Source organism: Caenorhabditis elegans, chromosome IV (genome assembly GCF_000002985.6).
Source record: "Caenorhabditis elegans chromosome IV".
NCBI classification, from domain to species: Eukaryota; Metazoa; Nematoda; class Chromadorea; order Rhabditida; family Rhabditidae; genus Caenorhabditis; species Caenorhabditis elegans.
The window spans coordinates 7,056,804-7,075,502 of NC_003282.8; the positions used below are offsets into that span (position 1 = coordinate 7,056,804).

An 18,699-nucleotide genomic window follows, 5' to 3' on the forward strand; every position below is an offset into this window, starting at 1 on the left:
TTGAAACTATGAAAATTCTTTGTTCAAGTTCTTCCTTGTCTACATCAAATCCACAATCACTTAATATTACAAAATTATATACCGTATATCTTCTATTAATATGGCCTCCCTATTAGACTTGCACTCCCTATTAGTATTGCCCCTCGGAGACCTTCCGAAAATTAGTATGGCACTCCCTATTAGTCTTGCACTCCTTAATAGCCTTTCGTTTACTCTTTTTTATTGCAAGCCCGTCTTGTTAACTTCAGGATTTCAACAAAAAAATTTGCCTATTTTGCAACAGTTTTTCACAACATTTCTACGAGATTGAAGTTTTTGAACTTATATGTTACAATTAAAATCAAATTTTCTGAATTTTTACATAAGATTCGAGCTTTTTCAGAAAAAACTAGTAAGCTCAAAGTCAGAAAAATGTTCTGAAAATTAGTATTGCACTCCCTAATAGTCTTGCACTCCCTATTAGTATTGCAAGCCGGAAGACCATCGAAAAAATTGCAGCAATATTAATAGAAGAAATACGGTATGCTATCGGAAATACTAATCGATCACTTTCAGCTAAAATCATCCAAATAATTTCAATGACTCGTATTATATGACTTTTCAATGATAGAATGCAATGTACATACTTATTTTTTGCTTCAATCTTTTAATCTTTTAAGTGAATTATCTGAATTTTCACCCAATTTTGTCTTCTTTTTTTTTTGAAAATTGACTTTTTCAATTCGGAAATCGTTTGATACTAATCTAAATAATACGACTTCCATCTTTTGTTCCTTTCAATTTTCTCGAAATTCCGGATTACAATATAGTTACTCATTTTGAAGATAAACAAACTATGAAATGATGTTTGTCGCTAAAAAGGTGGAGCATTAAAGTTGAGGATAATATTTTTGAGATTTCAATACTTCATTCCCTTTTTGAGATTATACTCAAACGTATTCAATGCGTCTACAGTAATCCACGTGTTTTTAAATATGATGATTCATTTGTATTGCTCCGCCTTTTCAAATTCAGTAGATGTTTTGCATACGAGATAAGTATAAAAAGATTTAGAAAGTTATTTAGATATATTTATTACGTTTTTTCTACTTCATATTTTGCTCAACTTAACTAGAATATACTTGATTTCTTTTGTTTTGATCAAGAAATCAAAGAATTACACACAACATCAACATGGTGGCCGACGAGCGAATCGCAGGAATGGTGGTTTTCCCGGTACGTGGAATTGCTGTTAGGAATGAAAGTTTTAAATAATATGAGATTTATATTGAATTCTCGAAATTTAGATCCTCATTACATGGAACGAAATAAAATATCTATGGTGCCAGAAACAGTCGTTAAAGTTTGAAAAATACTGCTGCAATATTTTTTGAGCTTAATGTTGTAATTGTCTAACAAGACTCACACTACATACAAAACAACCAAAGAAAATCAGCTCAGGCAGAGAAGGTTTTCCAATAAACAACTAAAGACTAGTACCGAAATCAGCCCAGTGACTTTATTTTTTGCGTTTGCTGCAAATTCTTATAAAAGTAACTTTGGTACAAAGTTGACAAGAGCTGAGTAAAGCTAGAGTCGAGGAGTTTCTTTCCGAAGTCTCGAATTTCGGTAAAGCATGGGGAACTCTGTGTGGGAATTTGGCAAAACATAGGTAAGAAGAAGAAAAGGAGGCTTAAATCTTCAGACTGCTCAACCACTGAATTATAAGAGTTTTGGTTAATGTATCACAAAAAGTAAACTTGAGGTCTTAAAGCATTAAATTTTCAAAAAATAAAATTTCAGATTGCACTAATTGGAGTAATGGCTAATTGGACAGTTGCTCTTTTGATTCGAAGACTACCTTCTCTTAAAAACTCATTTGGACGTCTAACTGCTTCTCAATCAATTGGAGATGCAATACATTCAACTGTTTTTGCGTTCATCTTTTCACCAATGTGTTTCTTGTAAGTCCTATACATATTTATATTTTCAACAAAAAAAAATTTTAATAGGTAGATATTTTGTTAAGTTTTTTAATTTACAGTAGCGTGGAGATTATGAAAACGTACTCCTCAGCTTTTGGACATATTCTTCTAATTGCCTATGACATTTCAACATATTCTCACTTGTGCATTTCTTTGAATCGTTTTTGCTCAATTGTGGCTCCAATAAAATATGACACCATATTCAGGTAATTTCCGATTAAAACTGATTTTTTGTAACGTTTTAAATTTTGTTTTAGTATGTCCAACACCAAAAAGCTTATCATGTTTTCATGGGCGTGTGCTGTTCTTCCATCATTCTATTTATACATCTACCGTAATACTCTAAATGACGTCAGAAGGGTCTATTAATGTTTTCATACTTTCAGAGGACTGCAGGTTTTATTACATTGAAGATTTTTGGGTGTTCACATTCTCCACGACACCAGTGTGCAACACAATTGTTTGGTATGCTGACTTCTTGAAGTATAACTCAATTGTTATTTCAATTGTAATTATTGATGTGATTACTGTATCGAAAGTGAGAAGCTACAAAGCTGGAGTGAGTAAAGTTATATGTATATTTTGGGAATATCATTTTCAAAATTATTTATACGTTTTCCATTCAAGAAAATAATTTTAAGCTCTCAAAAACAACGTCACAATCTCATGAAAAGAAACGAAGTGCTGAGATGAATTTCTTGAAGCAAGCATGTCTTCAAGCATTTGTGTTTGTCTGTGAGCTTATCACATACTTCCTGATTACTCCAAGAGTTGATGGAAGTGAAAGATGGCTTCGCTTTTTCCTATCAACTGTTGCATGGGTCTGTGTTCACATGCTGGATGGGTAAGTTAAAGAAATCAAAATATTTTATACAACATCTTTTTACTTTAGTGTCATCACTCTAAGCTTTAACAAAGAGTTCACTCAAACCATATTCCGAGGAATCAAAATCAGTGAGTTTTTGATTTTATAGTGTTTGGAATAAATTTCTGAATTTCAGAAGATTTATCGGGACACATTGGTCATCATCAGGAAAACTCCTCAAATGCTGGGGCAACTCATACAACCAGACATTGATTTCATTAATGTATCAACAAATTTGTACAGATGTGTCTTACTTTTTTGCATAATCAAGAAATTTCCTACCGAATTGTGAACTTACTTATGATTTCTGTTTTTTGAAACCCCAATAAAGCGAACCTCATTTCCAGTTTTCCTATCCAGCAATTTTAAATTGAGTAATTTTTTAAAATCAAAATTTTGATTGATATTAATATTACATGAGGGAGAATTATTTTTTGCAGAAAAATATCTTCCTAATTTATCTTTGCTAAATCGGACAGTACTTTTACCAAATTACGGTAAAATAAATAATTTGTATACAACAATACATCTACAATTAATATACAGTGAAAATAAAGAGTTAATTAGAATTTTTCTGACGAGCTTGTCCACTTGCTCCAGTGCGACTCACTCGCGATGACTTGAAAATCTGAAACAAGTATAACAAATTACTAGGAACTTTTTTAAATTTACTCACTGTATTTGTATCCTCTTTTTTGCAGCAGAAAAATGTCTTAACAGTTTCTCGATATGGTTAGAAACTGCGAGAGAAATAAGGCACTGGATAAGAGAATTGAATGTTACAAATATTTTGAGAAGTGATAACACCGTTGTGATTATTGTTCTAAAATAGTGTAGAAAGATTTGAATATTGATAACTAGTTCTTACAATGGTTCAAAAACCTCCTGATTAATAAGGATTCCTTGGACAACAGTTATGGCTCCGAGTGGTCCATCAGCAAGCATAAATGTTGTTGTCATTAAAGTGACAAGAAATGTAGTCCGATCGGTTTTACTTCTAAAATTCAACAGTTTGTTAACTGAAGTAGTGCAGGCTAAAACCAACTTTTCATTAGGATTTCTTAGTTGAGCCATACTGATTTTTTTCCTAGCCATTTTTAGTTCAATCACTAGGAAAACTGTCAAACCGGGAGAATAATTGCAGCGAGTACCTGAAAAAATTAAAATATTATATTAACTTTGAAGTTGAATGAGGTCATATCATAAGTATGTTTAAATTTTAAACTAACCTTCAATGTTCCGTCTGTAACTAAATAAAATTGGAAAGCTTGGTCAGCACTTAAAATTACAAGATCTCTCAAATCTAGCAGATACTGAACCTCCGAATAGTTTTTAGGGAAATTTGGGCAGCTAAATATTTTAAATTTTCTGATAAAGTGATAAGAGATTAACTTACTGATCAGCAGGTATCCAGGGTTTATCAAATGCGACAATTCGAGCTCTTCCAAAATAAAAAGCAGAGATTAGTACGGTTATGAAAAGGGCAAAAAAATGATATTTTAATTCCAAATATTTGCGTTGAAGAATGATTTAATTTTGGATTTATTGTGCTTTTCACAATGAGAAGCCGAATAGATCCAAGTAAGATTCCAAGTAACGTAGACAGCCGACGTGAACATTCTCCGATTGCCAATACAAGTACACTAATCAGAGTTTTAATGAATGTCGTGGAGTTTGTGATGAAAAATATTTCTTTTTGAATAAAAAACAAGGTCGTTTTTTCTCAACTATATTTTGTAAAGTGTTTTTAGTGCTCACTGTACAGTAAGAATTGAAAATGTACATTAAGAATTGCACAAACCACTAGAAGTGCACAATTTTATTTTTGTTTTTAAGTAGCTTAAGACGTGATTGTTTTTAGTTTTCCGGTGCATCGAGCACAAAAATCTTCGAACACATACCACTCTACATCAGATATCAAGAAAATTGTGATACTATTATACAGAATACATAGCATTGTCAATAGATCACAAATTGAGATTCCAATCATTATACAATTAATACTACTAGTTCTCATTGATTTTCTTGTAAAAATGAAAAACTGAAATACATTAAGAATAACTCCAATACATGCTGGAGCAAGTTCAAAATAAATATAGTTTACGGAAAGAAAAGTGAAAATTTTCACGAATGGGTCCTCGTCCATTTCAATCAATATTTGAGGCAATGATATTATAATTTTTTAATCGAAAGCTTGATCGGTCTTCGGGTACATGAAATAGATTTCTGGACAACAGAAAAAAGTGAGAAATGTAAAATTAGAGCTTTTCAAACAAAAGACAATTATCACCTGCATTAAATGTCACATAATCTATGCCACGTGTGTCATATTTCATCGGCACAACCTACACTTAAAAATCGAGATAGTCGTACATCACAATTGCAAAGAAAAGTTTGACAATTATAAAAGTGATGTTTGCTTAAAAAGATTATTAGTCGGCTATACACTTTTACGCAATTTGGCAGCTGGTGACTGAGATTTAAATAGTTTGAAATTTTTAAAATTGTAAATAAAAAAATAAACTGTAACGAGTATCGATTGCAAAGAAACTGTCAATGTTGAACAAAACAATTATTAAGGAAAAACTCTTCTAAATCAATTGAGTTTTGGTAAATTGCCAAATATTCACGAAGTTTGGATTTATCTGGACGATTTTTGCATGAACGAATTCACAAATGATAAAAACAAGCAGAAAATCTTTTCTTCGACTTCCAAAACTATGACATAATTTTAATACAAGTTTACTGATAACCTGGATTAAAAGCCAGTTTTTAGCTATACATTAAAAAATTTTCTAAAAACTTCTGAATAATTTTACTATGATTTTTTTAAATTTTTAAACTATTGGATTAGGTCAAACAAATAATCTATTTCTATGCTGTAGTTTACAAAATTGAACTAAAGCAACACAGGACAAATCAATAATTATTGTTAACAGGCCAAAATCTTTTATATTTTTGATGAAAATTTAAAAATTAATTTTATTTTTTGGATCTAAATACATTTTTTAATACAGAACGGCTACAGAATTTTGCAATAGCTGCACTAGTTGCCTTCGAAACTTTCATTACAAACATAAGTTCAAGCTAGCTTCTATTTCAAAGATTTTTGAGCTGGATCTTTAAGAGAATAATTATAAATATGTATATTATATGAATATTATGAACATGGTTATCATTTTCCCACAAACTTTATAATTATCCCTAACACAATAATATTGGGAAAACAAGAAAAAACTTTTAATTGCCAACTGCAATTACATTAGAAACAAAACTTTCTCTCATTTACAGCTGCTGAAAATTCCAAAAAAAAACATATTTTTCTCGTTTAAATGAAAGTTGGCCCGTGACGAATTGAGTTTTGTGTTGAATACGTAAGTCGGTTAGCAGTTAATTACACTTACCCGAGTAAGAATACAGGCTGAGAATAAATTATAGCTATATATAACAAAGCAGCGCAAAAGTTATGGTGAAAATTAAAGAGAATCACAGTTTTAAAAAGAAACAGTATGAATTTTTGCCTTTAGAATTCGAAGAGTCAGTTTATTTGCGCATTGGGCCTATCAGCAACTGAAAACTATAATATACCGTAACGGTCAAATTTCAAATGCTCCATTATTATCTTCTTACATTATTTTCATTTAATAGTTTTAAATTTGAATAAGGTATTTCAAACTCAAATTTCGAGACAAAGGATAATCATAAAGGTTTATTTAGAAATTTGTTAACGAATAAGGCAAAAAGGTTTAAAAAAACACTCATTTGGTACATATTATTATTGTTCTACACTCATAATCATTTGGAATGTTTGGTGATTGGAATTCCAAACAAGAATTTGTATTGTTGCTTTCACACCATCATCTTTCAATTATTATTTTCTTTTCTTGAGGTAGAATTCTGGAAAAATTATAAGGGATCACATCTCAACTCTCTTCAGTGGCTTACCCGTGCCGTGGAAAATAATGCGAAAAAGGGATTCCTTCTATCAGCTCTTCCCATTTCAATTTTAATTTGCTAACTTTCAAACAACTGAGTTTCTTCTGATTTCCATTCATCCAGTCTTTAATATAAATATTTAGATCTTTCATATCCAATCCGTTGGAAATAACAATTGTTTCACAGTGGTATTCTAGCACGTTCTTAATACATACAACGGGATATAAATTCAATGTCTTCAAGTTGAATTTTTTATTGCATTCGAATTTCTCACTTGAATCTATAAAAAAGTTAAATCTGTCCGACACATTTATATTCTCCAATAATGAGCGTATTTCCCTATTGTCCTGGAATTGTTTCGTCTGATTTGAACCTAGCATTGGTAAATGCCGGTTGATAATGAAGAAGCCAGTCAATGAATGACTGAATCTGGGTAGTCACTTTACCGAAGTTAACTTCGAAGTTTAATGGAGGATTACTGAAAAGGTTTAGAAGAAAAGTAGTCAGCTTCAATGCTCCAGTCCATTGATCCTGCCAATACGTGGCTTCGATATTCTCACTAAACACGGCTTCATCAAAAATATATCTAGGTTGTAATCGACTGTCTTCTGATGTTTCGAATTGATCTTTAAACGTTTCGAGACTTCCCGTGATAAGGCGGTCATAGAGTGTGACGCCAGGACTGTTTTGACAAAAAATACCGAATAAACTACTATTCGGCTCAAATTCAGCTGATAATCTATAGCGATCTTTTAATAATCCGTTTTGAAAGTAGAGATATATCGATTCTGAAATCAGAATTAATAAAAGTAGGAGGTAATTGTTTTTTAAACTTACATTAAGACAAGGTTCATATTGAGAATAACACTCTTCTTCACAAGAAATGGGAGACGACAGAGAGGGAACGGAACAAAATTACGGTGGGACATAATTTCAAGAATGACAATAACTGTGCAATTGGACAATATGAAAAAAGAGGATAGAACAGTGAAATAGTGCAACTCTGCGGCACACTACTATTGGATTCCAATAGGTGCAATAACCGCTCAATACTGCATCAACAGTGACGTAATAAGTCACCTTCTTTGTTATTTTCTTCCCACAGGGTGAGCCCATTTGTGTCTTCTATTAATGACATCTGCCTTATTTTTTTAAAGATAATACTTTGTCCTGTGGGATGCTGATCGGGAAAGTGGATTCACCTTATGAGCACACCTTACGGCATTGTACCCCGTTGCAAAAAATTAATAAGACTTCTACCATTTAAGAAGTAAAAATTCTTTATCAATCCGCATTTATTGTAGATCATACCGCGATGAGACAACCTCACACCTTGTGTTGCTAAAAGCAGATTCTCTTGCTCCGTATTTGCGACAATTGTTCGCAGAATTGGAGCAGAATGTACTTTGAGTGTACACACGATTTTTAATAGTAATTTATCCAGGATTTACGAATAATTATTTTTTGAAGGTAAAAAATTACAGCATGATCTATAACTGTGATCATAACTCATTTCTCATTTCTAACTCTTTCTAACACTATATCTCACTTCTGAAATAATTACCAATCTAATCTAAAATAACCACTGAAGACTAAAACAGCTGTGCTGTCATAAATTTAGATGTCATTACTCTCTACATAATAGTTGTTTCCCACAGGAAAAGCCCATGTGTGTCTTCAAACACAACTCCCATTAGCGACATCTGGTATCTCCTTTTAAGATAATACGGTGCCTCGTGGGATATTGAATGGTTGGGAAAGTAGAATGCACCATGTGCACGGAGACCTCATTCCAACGTCATACCTCCTTGCACCTCAGTTTTCTGAATGTCTACTCCATTTCATCTACTGAAACTTCCACTCGTTGCTCAACAAGAAGTTTTCAAAAAATTTGAAATCGTCGACATGTAAGTTGTGTTTCTTTATAGGCTTAAGACAATGCAAATCAATAACTAATACATTACAGTGTTGAAATTTCGTTCACATCCACCCGAGTGCGAGACACCCTCCGATCTACCAGGTTACGAGCAGTTGAACACCATGTCAAGTTTTCTCATGACTATCCGTACATTACGACAAAGAGTAAGAACGATGGAGAGTGTTGTTTACGACTGGTGTTCCTTCCATTCCCTTTGTCGATCCAAAACAGGCCGGATATGAAAATCGGCTGTCACCAATTTGGCAAATGGTAAGTAATATTTTTTACAACATTCACGGCAGATTCTTGACTTATTGAATTTAACTTTCGCAAGAAGCTTGTGGGCTTCGAATGGGCCGCTACTAGATAACAGATTCCTACTTAAATTAACAGGAATGCCATGTGTGTCGCGTTTCTGCCGCATCCTGTAAAATGTATTACAAAGTTTTGCAGCGAGAAAACACGAGAAAGAAACTTGTGAAATGAGAACAAACCTATATTCTAATCGCGCCATGAATGGGCTCCAAGAGCCGTTAGTTGACAAGTTGCCATTTTGAATAAGTCTTTTAAAAGTCGTCGCAAGAAACGTTGGTCAAGAAGTGGCAAGAGTCGACCAACTTTTCCTGAGAGAAGGTTTCTCCGTAGTTTGATCAATCTTTGTCGATATTTTGGCAAAATAAAATTTGAGTGACTTCGGTCTTGTAGTGAGCATCAGGGCTGGTGCAAAAAAATTTTCGACCAAAAAACAAAAAACAAAAAATTTTTTGGTCGAACTTTGGACCAGTGCTGTGCGGCTCTCGGCTCTCGGCGCGAGCCGAGAGCCGGCATTTTGGAGCTTTTCCGGCTCTTGGCGAGAGCCGAGAGCCGACACCAAATGTGAACTCGGCTCTCGGCGCCAGCCGAGAGCCAACTTTTTTCAAGAGCCGCACAGCACTGCTTTGGACCAAAAAACAAAAAACAAAAAATCGAATTTTTCAAAAAAACCAAAAAAACCAAAAAAACAAAAAAATAAAACAAAAAAAAATTCAATGTTTGAAAAAAAATTTAAAAAATTGAACAAACGGAAGGTTTTTTGTTCTTATTTGTTTAATTTTTGCTGAATCAGTGTTGTAATGTATTTTTTGGTTTTTTTTTGTTTTTTTGGTCTCAAAAAACCAAAAAAAACCAAAAAAACAATTTTTTCCAGAAAAACCAAAAAAACAAAAAACCAAAAAAACAACAAAAAAAAACAGCCCTGGTGAGCATATACTGCTGAGTATCTTCGAACAAAGTTGGGAAGTTGGCAAACCTTTTGGAAAACTTGCTCAAGTTTGATCTAACTTTTGCCAAAAGTTAACCCAAGTTTAATACAACACATGAAACGTCTGGAAGATTTAGAGTGTGCTCATTTGAAGACTAAACGAAATTATTTGCAGCTTTGTGCCAGATGACACCATTCTATGCACTCATCACAATGTGGAATTCGCGGCATCAATCCTTTTTGACTACATTTTTGCAATCTTCCCAGGACCTGTAGATCTCAAGCTTAGCGTTTGTAACATTCGAAATTTGAGTTCGTTACTGCTCAACAAGAACTTCACAAACTGCCAAAAGCTTGAAGTGCACGAAACAGCTGAAACTGAAGTGTGCCCACTAGATTTGGAGGAAATTGTGAAGGAGGTTCGCGTGGAAAAAGAGATTAACATTTATACTACACAGTGTGAAACAGTTCGAATTGAACAGGTAAAACTTTTGAGATTAAATTTATATTATTGTATAGTTCTTCAGATTTTCAACTTGGAAACTGTCATCTTACACAATGCACAATGGATAACTTTACCTGATCTTCTATCTTTGAACTGCAGATTTGGAAGTTTTAGAAAATTTAATATAAATCAAAATTTATTGGAAGCATTCTCTAAAAATTGGTTAAATTCGAAGAGCAGGACATTGGAGTTTATGAAGTTTGGATTCCCGGAGCACGGTGTAAGTTTTCAATGGAACAAGTCTGAGTTGCCATTGAAACCATGGAATCCTCAAATAAGATCGCGTTATTACTAGTGAGTTTTTGAGGAAGGGGACTTTTCTCAATTAGAATTCAAATTTTCAGTCTGAAAAAAGATCTTTCACTGGCTGGAATCGAGAAGTCATTTGGTTCAAACTACATCGATTGCTCGGAAGGATTGGATATTATTCGTTCAGATGGTCTCACGGCAACAATACTTATTCAAGATAATTTTGATAAGAATATATTGTTTCTTGTTTGGCGTGATCCTCATCCTGAAAATTCAAGAATCACTGAATTGAAAGAGCAGATCTTAGTGGAAATAGATGCATACACAGAAGCCAAAACCCAGCAAACGAATCCATACTTTACACACATTTCTGACAGTTTCATGAACGATACAGAAAGTACTGAATATGATTTATTTGGAATTGATATGTTTCTGAAGTTATCACCAAAAGATGTTATTTACGAAAAAGTGGAGAAAGTTTTCCGATTGAAAAAGGAAATCAAAATGTTGAGAGAACAAAAATTCGATGTTTAATGCATGTTCCGTGTTTTTAATGTAATGTATGTATATTTAATTTTGCTAATTTTTAATATATTGTTTCTTATTTCAAATCTTCTATAAACATTTTCTTTATAAGGATTTTTCCATGTCCATATGTAGGCAAATACTCATTGACTCCAAAATCATTGTGACCTGTTCTCATTGCCTACCCTTGCTCATTGACTACCCTTGCTCTTTGCCTACCTCTTTCTCATTGACTACCTGTGCTCATTGCCTACTTGTTGCTCGTTGACTACCTTTTCTCATTGCCTACTCTTTCTCATTTCCTACACTTTGCTCATTGTCTACACGTTTTCTTCATCAGTCAAGAGGCACGTACAAGGACCGTATTCCAAGAATACATCAAAGGTACATCTACTCAATTTGTTCATTCATTCAAAGGGTATATATATATTTACAATCTTTCAATCTGTACACAACATTTCGGGCAGCAATTAGTAGTAGCTGAGTCATGTTTTAATTTATATTAATTTTGATAGGACACGCAAAGGCTGGGCATCATTCATTATCCATCAACATTAATAGCAACAATAGCAACAAAAAACAACAATTAAAAACTTGAAAAAAAGTGGCAAAGAACGTAAAATCAATAACAATGAAATTTGGCATAAGAAATTCATTCGGAGTCGGAGTCAATCACTCGTTTTCTGCTTTTGAGCATATAGGAACATGACGCCGTAGTATTAGACATGTCAGATAAGGATGCAATGGAGTTGATGGTGGTTTTCGATCTAAAAATGAAATAACCTCCAAAACTCTCTGAACTGAGTATTTTCAAACTGGCGTATCTCAAAAAATACACATCTGGAAAACAAATGTCCAACTAACAAAATGATCAGAAATATTTTTTCTTTTTAATTCAATAGTTTCTATTTTAATACACCAACTTTTTGTAGAGTTACAGGGAGTCAAAGCCATTTTTTCAAAATTCACAAAAAATTTTTAGAACTCTTTTGTTGTACCCTTTATAACTCAACTTTCATTGAATTTCAGAAGATAAATTTTGTTGAATAATGAGTGAAAAATATTTTTCTACATTTTACCAGTTTCAAGTTTTCGGATATTTTCATGTTCCGCCAAGTTACAGACCGTTTTTCAAAAAAACCCAATTTCGCTCATAAAAATCTTCATATTCAACGTATCGACTTGAAATTTTAAAAAATGATCACTTTTTTGATGTCTCTACAATGTCCTAAAAAATCTTTCAAAAAACACTGTCCATCTCCAAAATCGCCATTCGCTCCGAAAAATGAAATCGGACTTTTGCTTCTCGAGAAATTTTTATTCTCACGTGAAATTTTTGGTAATTTGCTCAGTGTTTCAATAATTGTTTTTTTATGCAAATTAAAAAAAATTTCACGTGAGAATAAAAATTTCTCGAGAAGCAAAAGTCCGATTTCATTTTTCGGAGCGAATGGCGATTTTGGAGATGGACAGTGTTTTTTGAAAGATTTTTTAGGACATTGTAGAGACATCAAAAAAGTGATCATTTTTCAAAATTTCAAGTCGATACGTTGAATATGAAGATTTTTATGAGCGAAATTGGATTTTTTGAAAAACGGTCTGTAACTTGGCGGAACATGAAAATATCCGAAAACTTGAAACTGGTAAAATGTAGAAAAATATTTTTCACTCATTATTCAACAAAATTTATCTTCTGAAATTCAATGAAAGTTGAGTTATAAAGGGTACAACAAAAGAGTTCTAAAAATTTTTTGTGAATTTTGGAAAAATGGTTTTGACTCCGTGTAACTCTACAAAAAGTTGGTGTATTAAAATAAAAACTATTGAATTAGAAAGAAAAAATATTTTTGATCATTTTGTTAGTTGGACATTTGTTTTCCAGATGTGTATTTTTTGAGATACGACAGTTTGAAAATACTCAGTTCAGAGAGCTTTGGAGGTTATTTCATTTTTAGATCGAAAGCCACCATCAACTCCATTGCATCCTTATCTGACATGTCTGATACTACGGCGTCATGTTCCTATATGCTCAAAAGCAGAAAACGAGTGATTGACTCCGACTCCGAATGAATTTCTTATGCCAAATTTCATTGTTATTGATTTTACGTTCTTTGCCACTTTTTTTCAAGTTTTTAATTGTTGTTTTTTGTTGCTATTGTTGCTATTAATGTTGATGGATAATGAATGATGCCCAGCCTTTGCGTGTCCTATCAAAATTAATATAAATTAAAACATGACTCAGCTACTACTAATTGCTGCCCGAAATGTTGTGTACAGATTGAAAGATTGTAAATATATATATACCCTTTGAATGAATGAACAAATTGAGTAGATGTACCTTTGATGTATTCTTGGAATACGGTCCTTGTACGTGCCTCTTGACTGATGAAGAAAACGAGTAGACAATGAGCAAAGTGCAATGCAATGAGAAAGAGTAGGCAATGAGAAAAGGTAGTCAACGAGCAACAAGTAGGCAATGAGCACAGGTAGTCAATGAGAAAGAGGTAGTCAATGAGCAAGGGTAGTCAATGAGAACAGGTCGTCAATGATTTTGGAGTCAATGAGTATCTGCCCCACTATAAAATTTTATTTTTTTTAATATGTTTAAATTTACAATTTATGGTGGTTCAAGGTAAACTCACTAAGTTCCTGGAATCTCATGAATTGAGAACATAAATTACTAGGCAATGTTTGACGCGCCTGTTGGGACTTTACAAATACATTACTTCAGATTCGGGAAAATTCAATTTCTCAGTTATACTGAATACAAATTAACTTTGTGCAAAAACACTTTCAATTTTATTTTAACAGTAACAATAAATATTCAAAATTTCGCCAGTTTATCATTTTCTTCACTTAATTGATCCTTTCAGAGCCACTTTGAAATTGTCATCGAAGAAAAGAAGAATGAAGGTCAACGAGAATGACATCTTAAATAAAATGTAACATTTTTCAAACGAAGCAAAGCTGAAATAACTTACAAAGTCGAAAATAGTGAACATGAATTGAACGGTGAAGTTTTCAATTTGCATGAAGAACGATGCAAGTAGCAGAGCCAGGCAGAACACTCGAAAGAATGTATAAGAGACAGTTACAACTGATGAGGGAACGTGATCTTCGTGATCTTTCTTATGTTTTCTGATTTTGCAAATTGCAATAAACCCACAAACAAGACCGAGCAAACTGTAGATTGACAGAAAAACTACCATAAGGAAAATGTCGATTATTCCTTCGGCCTGAAAACGTGTTCACTGTGACATTGCAAGCATCATTAACTTTCGTTGTTCTGTAATGTTCATAATGACAGAGAAACTTACCAAGTTCAACATGAATCGAAACGTGCCTGATTCGTTCTCGAAATCAATCGATGGGAATAATACAAGATATTTGGCAGCCAGGCATGACAAAATCATGAGCACGTTTGTGCAAATCACAATTGAACTACATGACTGAAAATGGAAAAGTGCGAGCCCACAAAGCATGAAGAAATTGAATAGTTCTGGAGAATGATCAAAGATAGCTTTTGCAAAGTACGAATAGTCATGCGTGTACACAATTCGACTTGTCCAAGAATTAATCCAGCTGATGATGACAATGACCAGATGAATTGCAATTAAACGATAGAAGGATTGTTGAAACAGATGACTTGTTGTTATAATTATGACAAGAGAAGCGGTTAAAACAATTGATATAATTCCATAAAATAACCAGATTTTTCCAATGAGTTGCATAAGGAAATGATTAAGTTCTCTATCTCAGATATTATTATACTTGGCAACGGCAGACAGACATGTGTAAACGCAAGTCTTCTGCCTCTAAACCACACAAAATCTAGTCTTTCGGTTCAGGTGAAAAACGTTCTGACAAACAAACAAGGCACGTGCCCAATTTGTGTTTTTTTGATTCACAAAATCAAACATTTTTTAGTTTGATTTCAACTTAATAATATAGTTTCCGGATCGATTTGAGTTCAATATTTATCTTTTTGTTACCGTGGAGTGCTGTGAATGAAGAATCACTTACAGACCACATTCAAATACTTCATTAAGTTATTAGACATTACATGAATCCCATACAGATTAAAAAAAACCTTGAACTGTGAATTTCTCTTCTAATAAGGATTTGCAGTCAAATAACCACAATAATAAAAGGAACCATTGCGAAAACTTTTCCAAATTAATTTAAATATTTTCATGAAATTTTATTAAATTTCATTAAACTAAAAAATAATTTATTTATGTGAATTCAAAAAATCAAGCTGGGCACGTTTCTTGTTTGTTTGCCAGAACGTTTTGCACCTGAAGCGAAAGACTAGATTTCGTGCGATTTAGAGGTACAGAAGCACCTGTTCATTTTCCGTTGTTTAAATGAAATACCAGCTTCACATCTAACTTTCATTTTTTCATGCAACTCATTGGAAAAATCTGGTTATGTTATGGAATTATATCGATTGTTTTAACCGCTTTTCTTGTCATAATTATAACAACAAGTCATCTGTTTCAACAATCCTTCTATCGTTTAATTGCAATTCATCTGGTCATTGTCATCATCAGCTGGATTAATTCATGGACAAGTCGAATTGTGTACACTCGTGACTATTCATTTTTTGCAAAAGCTCTCTTTGGTCATTCTCCAGAACTATTCAATTTCTTCATGTTTTGCGGGCTGGCATTTCTTCATCTTCAGTCATGTAGTTCAATTGTGATTTGCATAAACAAATTGAGAACCGCCAATCCGGAAAAGTTCGAGAAAAGAAATCAATTCTGGAATCGCTGGTGCCTTCTGATTTACGGTGTGCTTCTGGCCTTGTCATGCTTGGCTGCGAAATATTTGGCAGTGCTTCCAACTGTTCATTTTTGGAAGGACACAGGAAAATTTGAATTTTCAGTGTTGAGCTTGGTAAGGAATTTCAATTTTTACCTTTATGTAGCCTGTTGCAAAATATATTTTCTTTACAATTTTTAGGGTGAAAACTTGTTCATTAGCTCTCAGGTCTGAAAATCAAATGAACTCAGTAGATACTATAAAAGTATTCTGAGACATAGCTCCGTAATGTCTTAGTGTCCGCAAAATTTCTAAAACAGCGTATGACTACACATTTTTTCAATAAAAATATGTGATGAAGAGGCAAAATAATGGGCAATGTTCTAGAGCATTGAACTTCAATTTTACTTTAAATAGAAAACTAAATTAGGATAAACATTTTCAATATTTCAATCAACTGATAAGTTTTCAGGGTGACGCAATCATCAATATTTTTCTTGTTGCTGTATTTCTAATTTTGTACATTTTGATCGGTCTCATTTGTGGATTGATTGCCATTTGCAAAATCAGAAAACATAAGAAAGATCACGAAGATCACGTTCCCTCATCAGTTGTAACTGTCTCTTATACATTCTTTCGAGTGTTCTGCCTGGCTCTGCTACTTGCATCGTTCTTCATGCAAATTGAAAACTTCACCGTTCAATTCATGTTCACTATTTTCGACTTTGTAAGTTATTTCAGCTTTGCTTTGTTTGAAAAATGTTACATTTTATTTAAGATGTCATTCTCGTTGACCTTCATTCTTCTTTTCTTTGATGACAATTTCAAAATGGCTCTGAAAGGATCAATTAAGTGAAACAAAGAATGTTGAATGTTTATTGTTGAACTAAATGTCTGTTAAAATAAAAAGTGTTTTATATATATTTCCTGCAGCTCAAAATATATGAAAAGTGGAAACAGAGATATTGTGGCTTCTGGAATATTTGCTATTCTTTAGTAAAATTACCTACACCATCGTTTGACATTAGAACATATACTCCGAAAAAACTTCAGGTCTACGGAGATCTTAATTTTTTCGGTTGTCTTCTCATTTCAAAAATAAAATTTTGCTGAAAAAAGGAAGTTAACCTATGGGATTTTAAACTCAGAGATTCGTAGTCAGAACAGATGAAATTTATTTAGACACGGCAGAAGTAGTACAACGACCTTCTGAATAAATATGTCATGATTACAAAGTTTATTATTCAAAATGAGTATTTTTTACTCAACAATTACACGAGAAATGTTGTTCTGGGAGCTTTGAATGTCCGAAACTCTTCCTCTAACCATTTTCGAGATGGGAAGTTTACTTTTTATAACAGATCGCACATTTCCATCGAATATCAACAAGATATACGCCATTGAGAATGAGACCTGGAATAATACAATTAATTTAACAAACATATTTATGAACTTGAAATTTCATTCAAATGTTATATCAATCATCATAGCAGTTTCATAAAAAATTATATAAACTTACCATATCTGATAATGTCATCATCAAATTTAGAACATCTCCATAATGAATGTACATGCTTGCTGTCTGCCAAACCAGCAGCATTCCATAAATAGAAGTATGGGAAAATGCAATCAATGACATTTTTCGAAGAAGATCTTTGTGCAAATTATCGTGCGTTACAAATCGTTTTCTGACTTGATACAGTGTAGAGGATGCAATTATGATAATTGCCAAAAGATATCCACCGATAAAATAACGAAGATAAATTCCAATTGCAATATATTGGTCCTGCAATCTCGGATAATTTGCTCTCTATTACGAAAACTTGAAATCTACTTATTTACGTTGCCGAATAATTTTATAAACTTTAAACTCAATTATCTGAGATTTTTGGTCTATTTTTGAAATCTCACCTTAGTCAGTATTTCACTATAGAACATTTTCTGCTCATAATTAAACTTTATTGGAGCTCGATTCAATAGTTGAACTGCGAGAAATGAATAGATAACAAGAAAAGCATAAATCAAAAGATAATATCTATTCCAAAATTTATTCGAATTTTCAAATAATGCAGTTGATAATCGATGAAAGCATATACAAATTGAGCTAAGACTCTGGATATGAAGGAATACATTTTGCAACAAATAGCATATATCAATAATTTTATCATAAGTCTCATAAATTGCAAGAGCAAATTCTAAACCATCTTCTCTAAAAACCATTCGATTTGGCCAAGTATTTATCCAACAAAGAAGATTTAAAATTATATCCATTGTTATAACGCGGTAAAATGAATATGTAAAATGCTTGCTAACTGAGAGCAAAATTATCATGAAAATCATCAAAAAAACCGAAAAAATTCCATAGCAGAGCCATATTTTAGTCAGAGGAAGCATTATGTAGGAAGTGTATGAGCTTTAACGCGCCGTTAATGTGTAATATAATTATAGAGCGAAATCGGAGACAGCTAAATTTTCTTTTCAAATCACTCCTAAGTGTATGTTGCTGAAAAATTAAGAAAATGCTGTTAAAGTGAAAGTTGTCTTAGCTGAGAATGACTTTTTCGACAGGTGACAAAATTATGATCAATTTGTTTTTGAGGAAACGAGTTATTTTTGTGTCTATGAAATTTTAGATTAGAAATGCCGCTTAAACATTAGCTATTCACAAAGATTAATGGAATTAGGTAGTAGATCACATTTATTGTAGCAATATTTATAGCAGAAATTAAAGTT

At 32.8% G+C, this 18,699-nt stretch overlaps 4 protein-coding genes, 1 non-coding gene and 3 pseudogenes across 9 annotated transcripts; 4 read left to right on the plus strand and 4 right to left on the minus strand.

The window, feature by feature from the left end:
• Positions 1 to 1,173: 1,173 nt before the first annotated feature.
• On the plus strand, positions 1,174 to 3,108 carry srx-50 (G-protein coupled receptors family 1 profile domain-containing protein; the record flags this gene model as incomplete). 2 transcript variants are annotated; one of them, NM_001380302.1, is made up of 8 exons in its annotated part: positions 1,174 to 1,215; positions 1,783 to 1,943; positions 2,024 to 2,170; positions 2,222 to 2,298; positions 2,351 to 2,523; positions 2,606 to 2,808; positions 2,857 to 2,918; positions 2,966 to 3,042. In NM_001380302.1, the coding sequence occupies 8 exons, from the start codon at positions 1,174 to 1,176 to the stop codon at positions 3,040 to 3,042; spliced, it is 942 nt and encodes a 313-aa protein (NP_001367449.1). The 2 variants fall into 2 exon arrangements, with proteins under 2 accessions (NP_001367449.1, NP_001367448.1); NM_001380303.1 differs by having other exon boundaries at positions 1,193 to 1,215; positions 2,966 to 3,108.
• A 280-nt stretch (positions 3,109 to 3,388) lies between these two features.
• srw-64 lies at positions 3,389 to 4,975 on the minus strand (annotated as a pseudogene). The gene is given in 10 exon segments: positions 3,389 to 3,457; positions 3,506 to 3,559; positions 3,562 to 3,652; positions 3,698 to 3,826; positions 3,875 to 3,960; positions 3,963 to 3,980; positions 4,059 to 4,179; positions 4,226 to 4,251; positions 4,256 to 4,508; positions 4,731 to 4,975. Coding segments are annotated over 10 exon segments (1,092 nt in total).
• Positions 4,976 to 6,520: 1,545 nt separating this feature from the next.
• Positions 6,521 to 7,841, minus strand: Y43B11AL.5 (annotated as a pseudogene). Its single transcript has 3 exons — positions 7,603 to 7,841; positions 6,775 to 7,553; positions 6,521 to 6,726 (listed from the first exon to the last, which is right to left on the minus strand). Coding segments are annotated over exons 1-3 (1,224 nt in total).
• Positions 7,842 to 8,518: 677 nt separating this feature from the next.
• On the plus strand, positions 8,519 to 11,313 carry Y43B11AL.1 (F-box domain-containing protein). The gene is made up of 5 exons (NM_068698.6): positions 8,519 to 8,672; positions 8,732 to 8,953; positions 10,099 to 10,405; positions 10,451 to 10,722; positions 10,773 to 11,313. The coding sequence occupies exons 1-5, from the start codon at positions 8,593 to 8,595 to the stop codon at positions 11,209 to 11,211; spliced, it is 1,320 nt and encodes a 439-aa protein (NP_501099.1). The 5' UTR covers positions 8,519 to 8,592; the 3' UTR covers positions 11,212 to 11,313.
• On the plus strand, positions 8,727 to 8,747 carry 21ur-9189. Its single transcript, NR_056105.1, has one exon.
• A 2,741-nt stretch (positions 11,314 to 14,054) lies between the features above and the next one.
• On the minus strand, positions 14,055 to 14,933 carry srg-49 (annotated as a pseudogene). Its single transcript has 3 exons — positions 14,520 to 14,933; positions 14,184 to 14,438; positions 14,055 to 14,132 (listed from the first exon to the last, which is right to left on the minus strand). Coding segments are annotated over exons 1-3 (747 nt in total).
• Positions 14,934 to 15,606: 673 nt separating this feature from the next.
• On the plus strand, positions 15,607 to 16,871 carry srg-48 (Serpentine receptor class gamma; the record flags this gene model as incomplete). Its single annotated transcript, NM_182310.2, has 3 exons — positions 15,607 to 16,101; positions 16,439 to 16,693; positions 16,745 to 16,871. 3 exons carry the CDS (start codon positions 15,607 to 15,609, stop codon positions 16,820 to 16,822), a joined length of 828 nt encoding a protein of 275 aa, NP_872110.1. The 3' UTR covers positions 16,823 to 16,871.
• A 355-nt stretch (positions 16,872 to 17,226) lies between these two features.
• On the minus strand, positions 17,227 to 18,360 carry srg-50 (Serpentine receptor class gamma; the record flags this gene model as incomplete). The annotated part of the gene is made up of 3 exons (NM_068699.3): positions 17,227 to 17,379; positions 17,486 to 17,752; positions 17,878 to 18,360. The coding sequence occupies 3 exons, from the start codon at positions 18,358 to 18,360 to the stop codon at positions 17,227 to 17,229; spliced, it is 903 nt and encodes a 300-aa protein (NP_501100.2).
• Between the last annotated feature and the right edge of the window lie 339 nt (positions 18,361 to 18,699).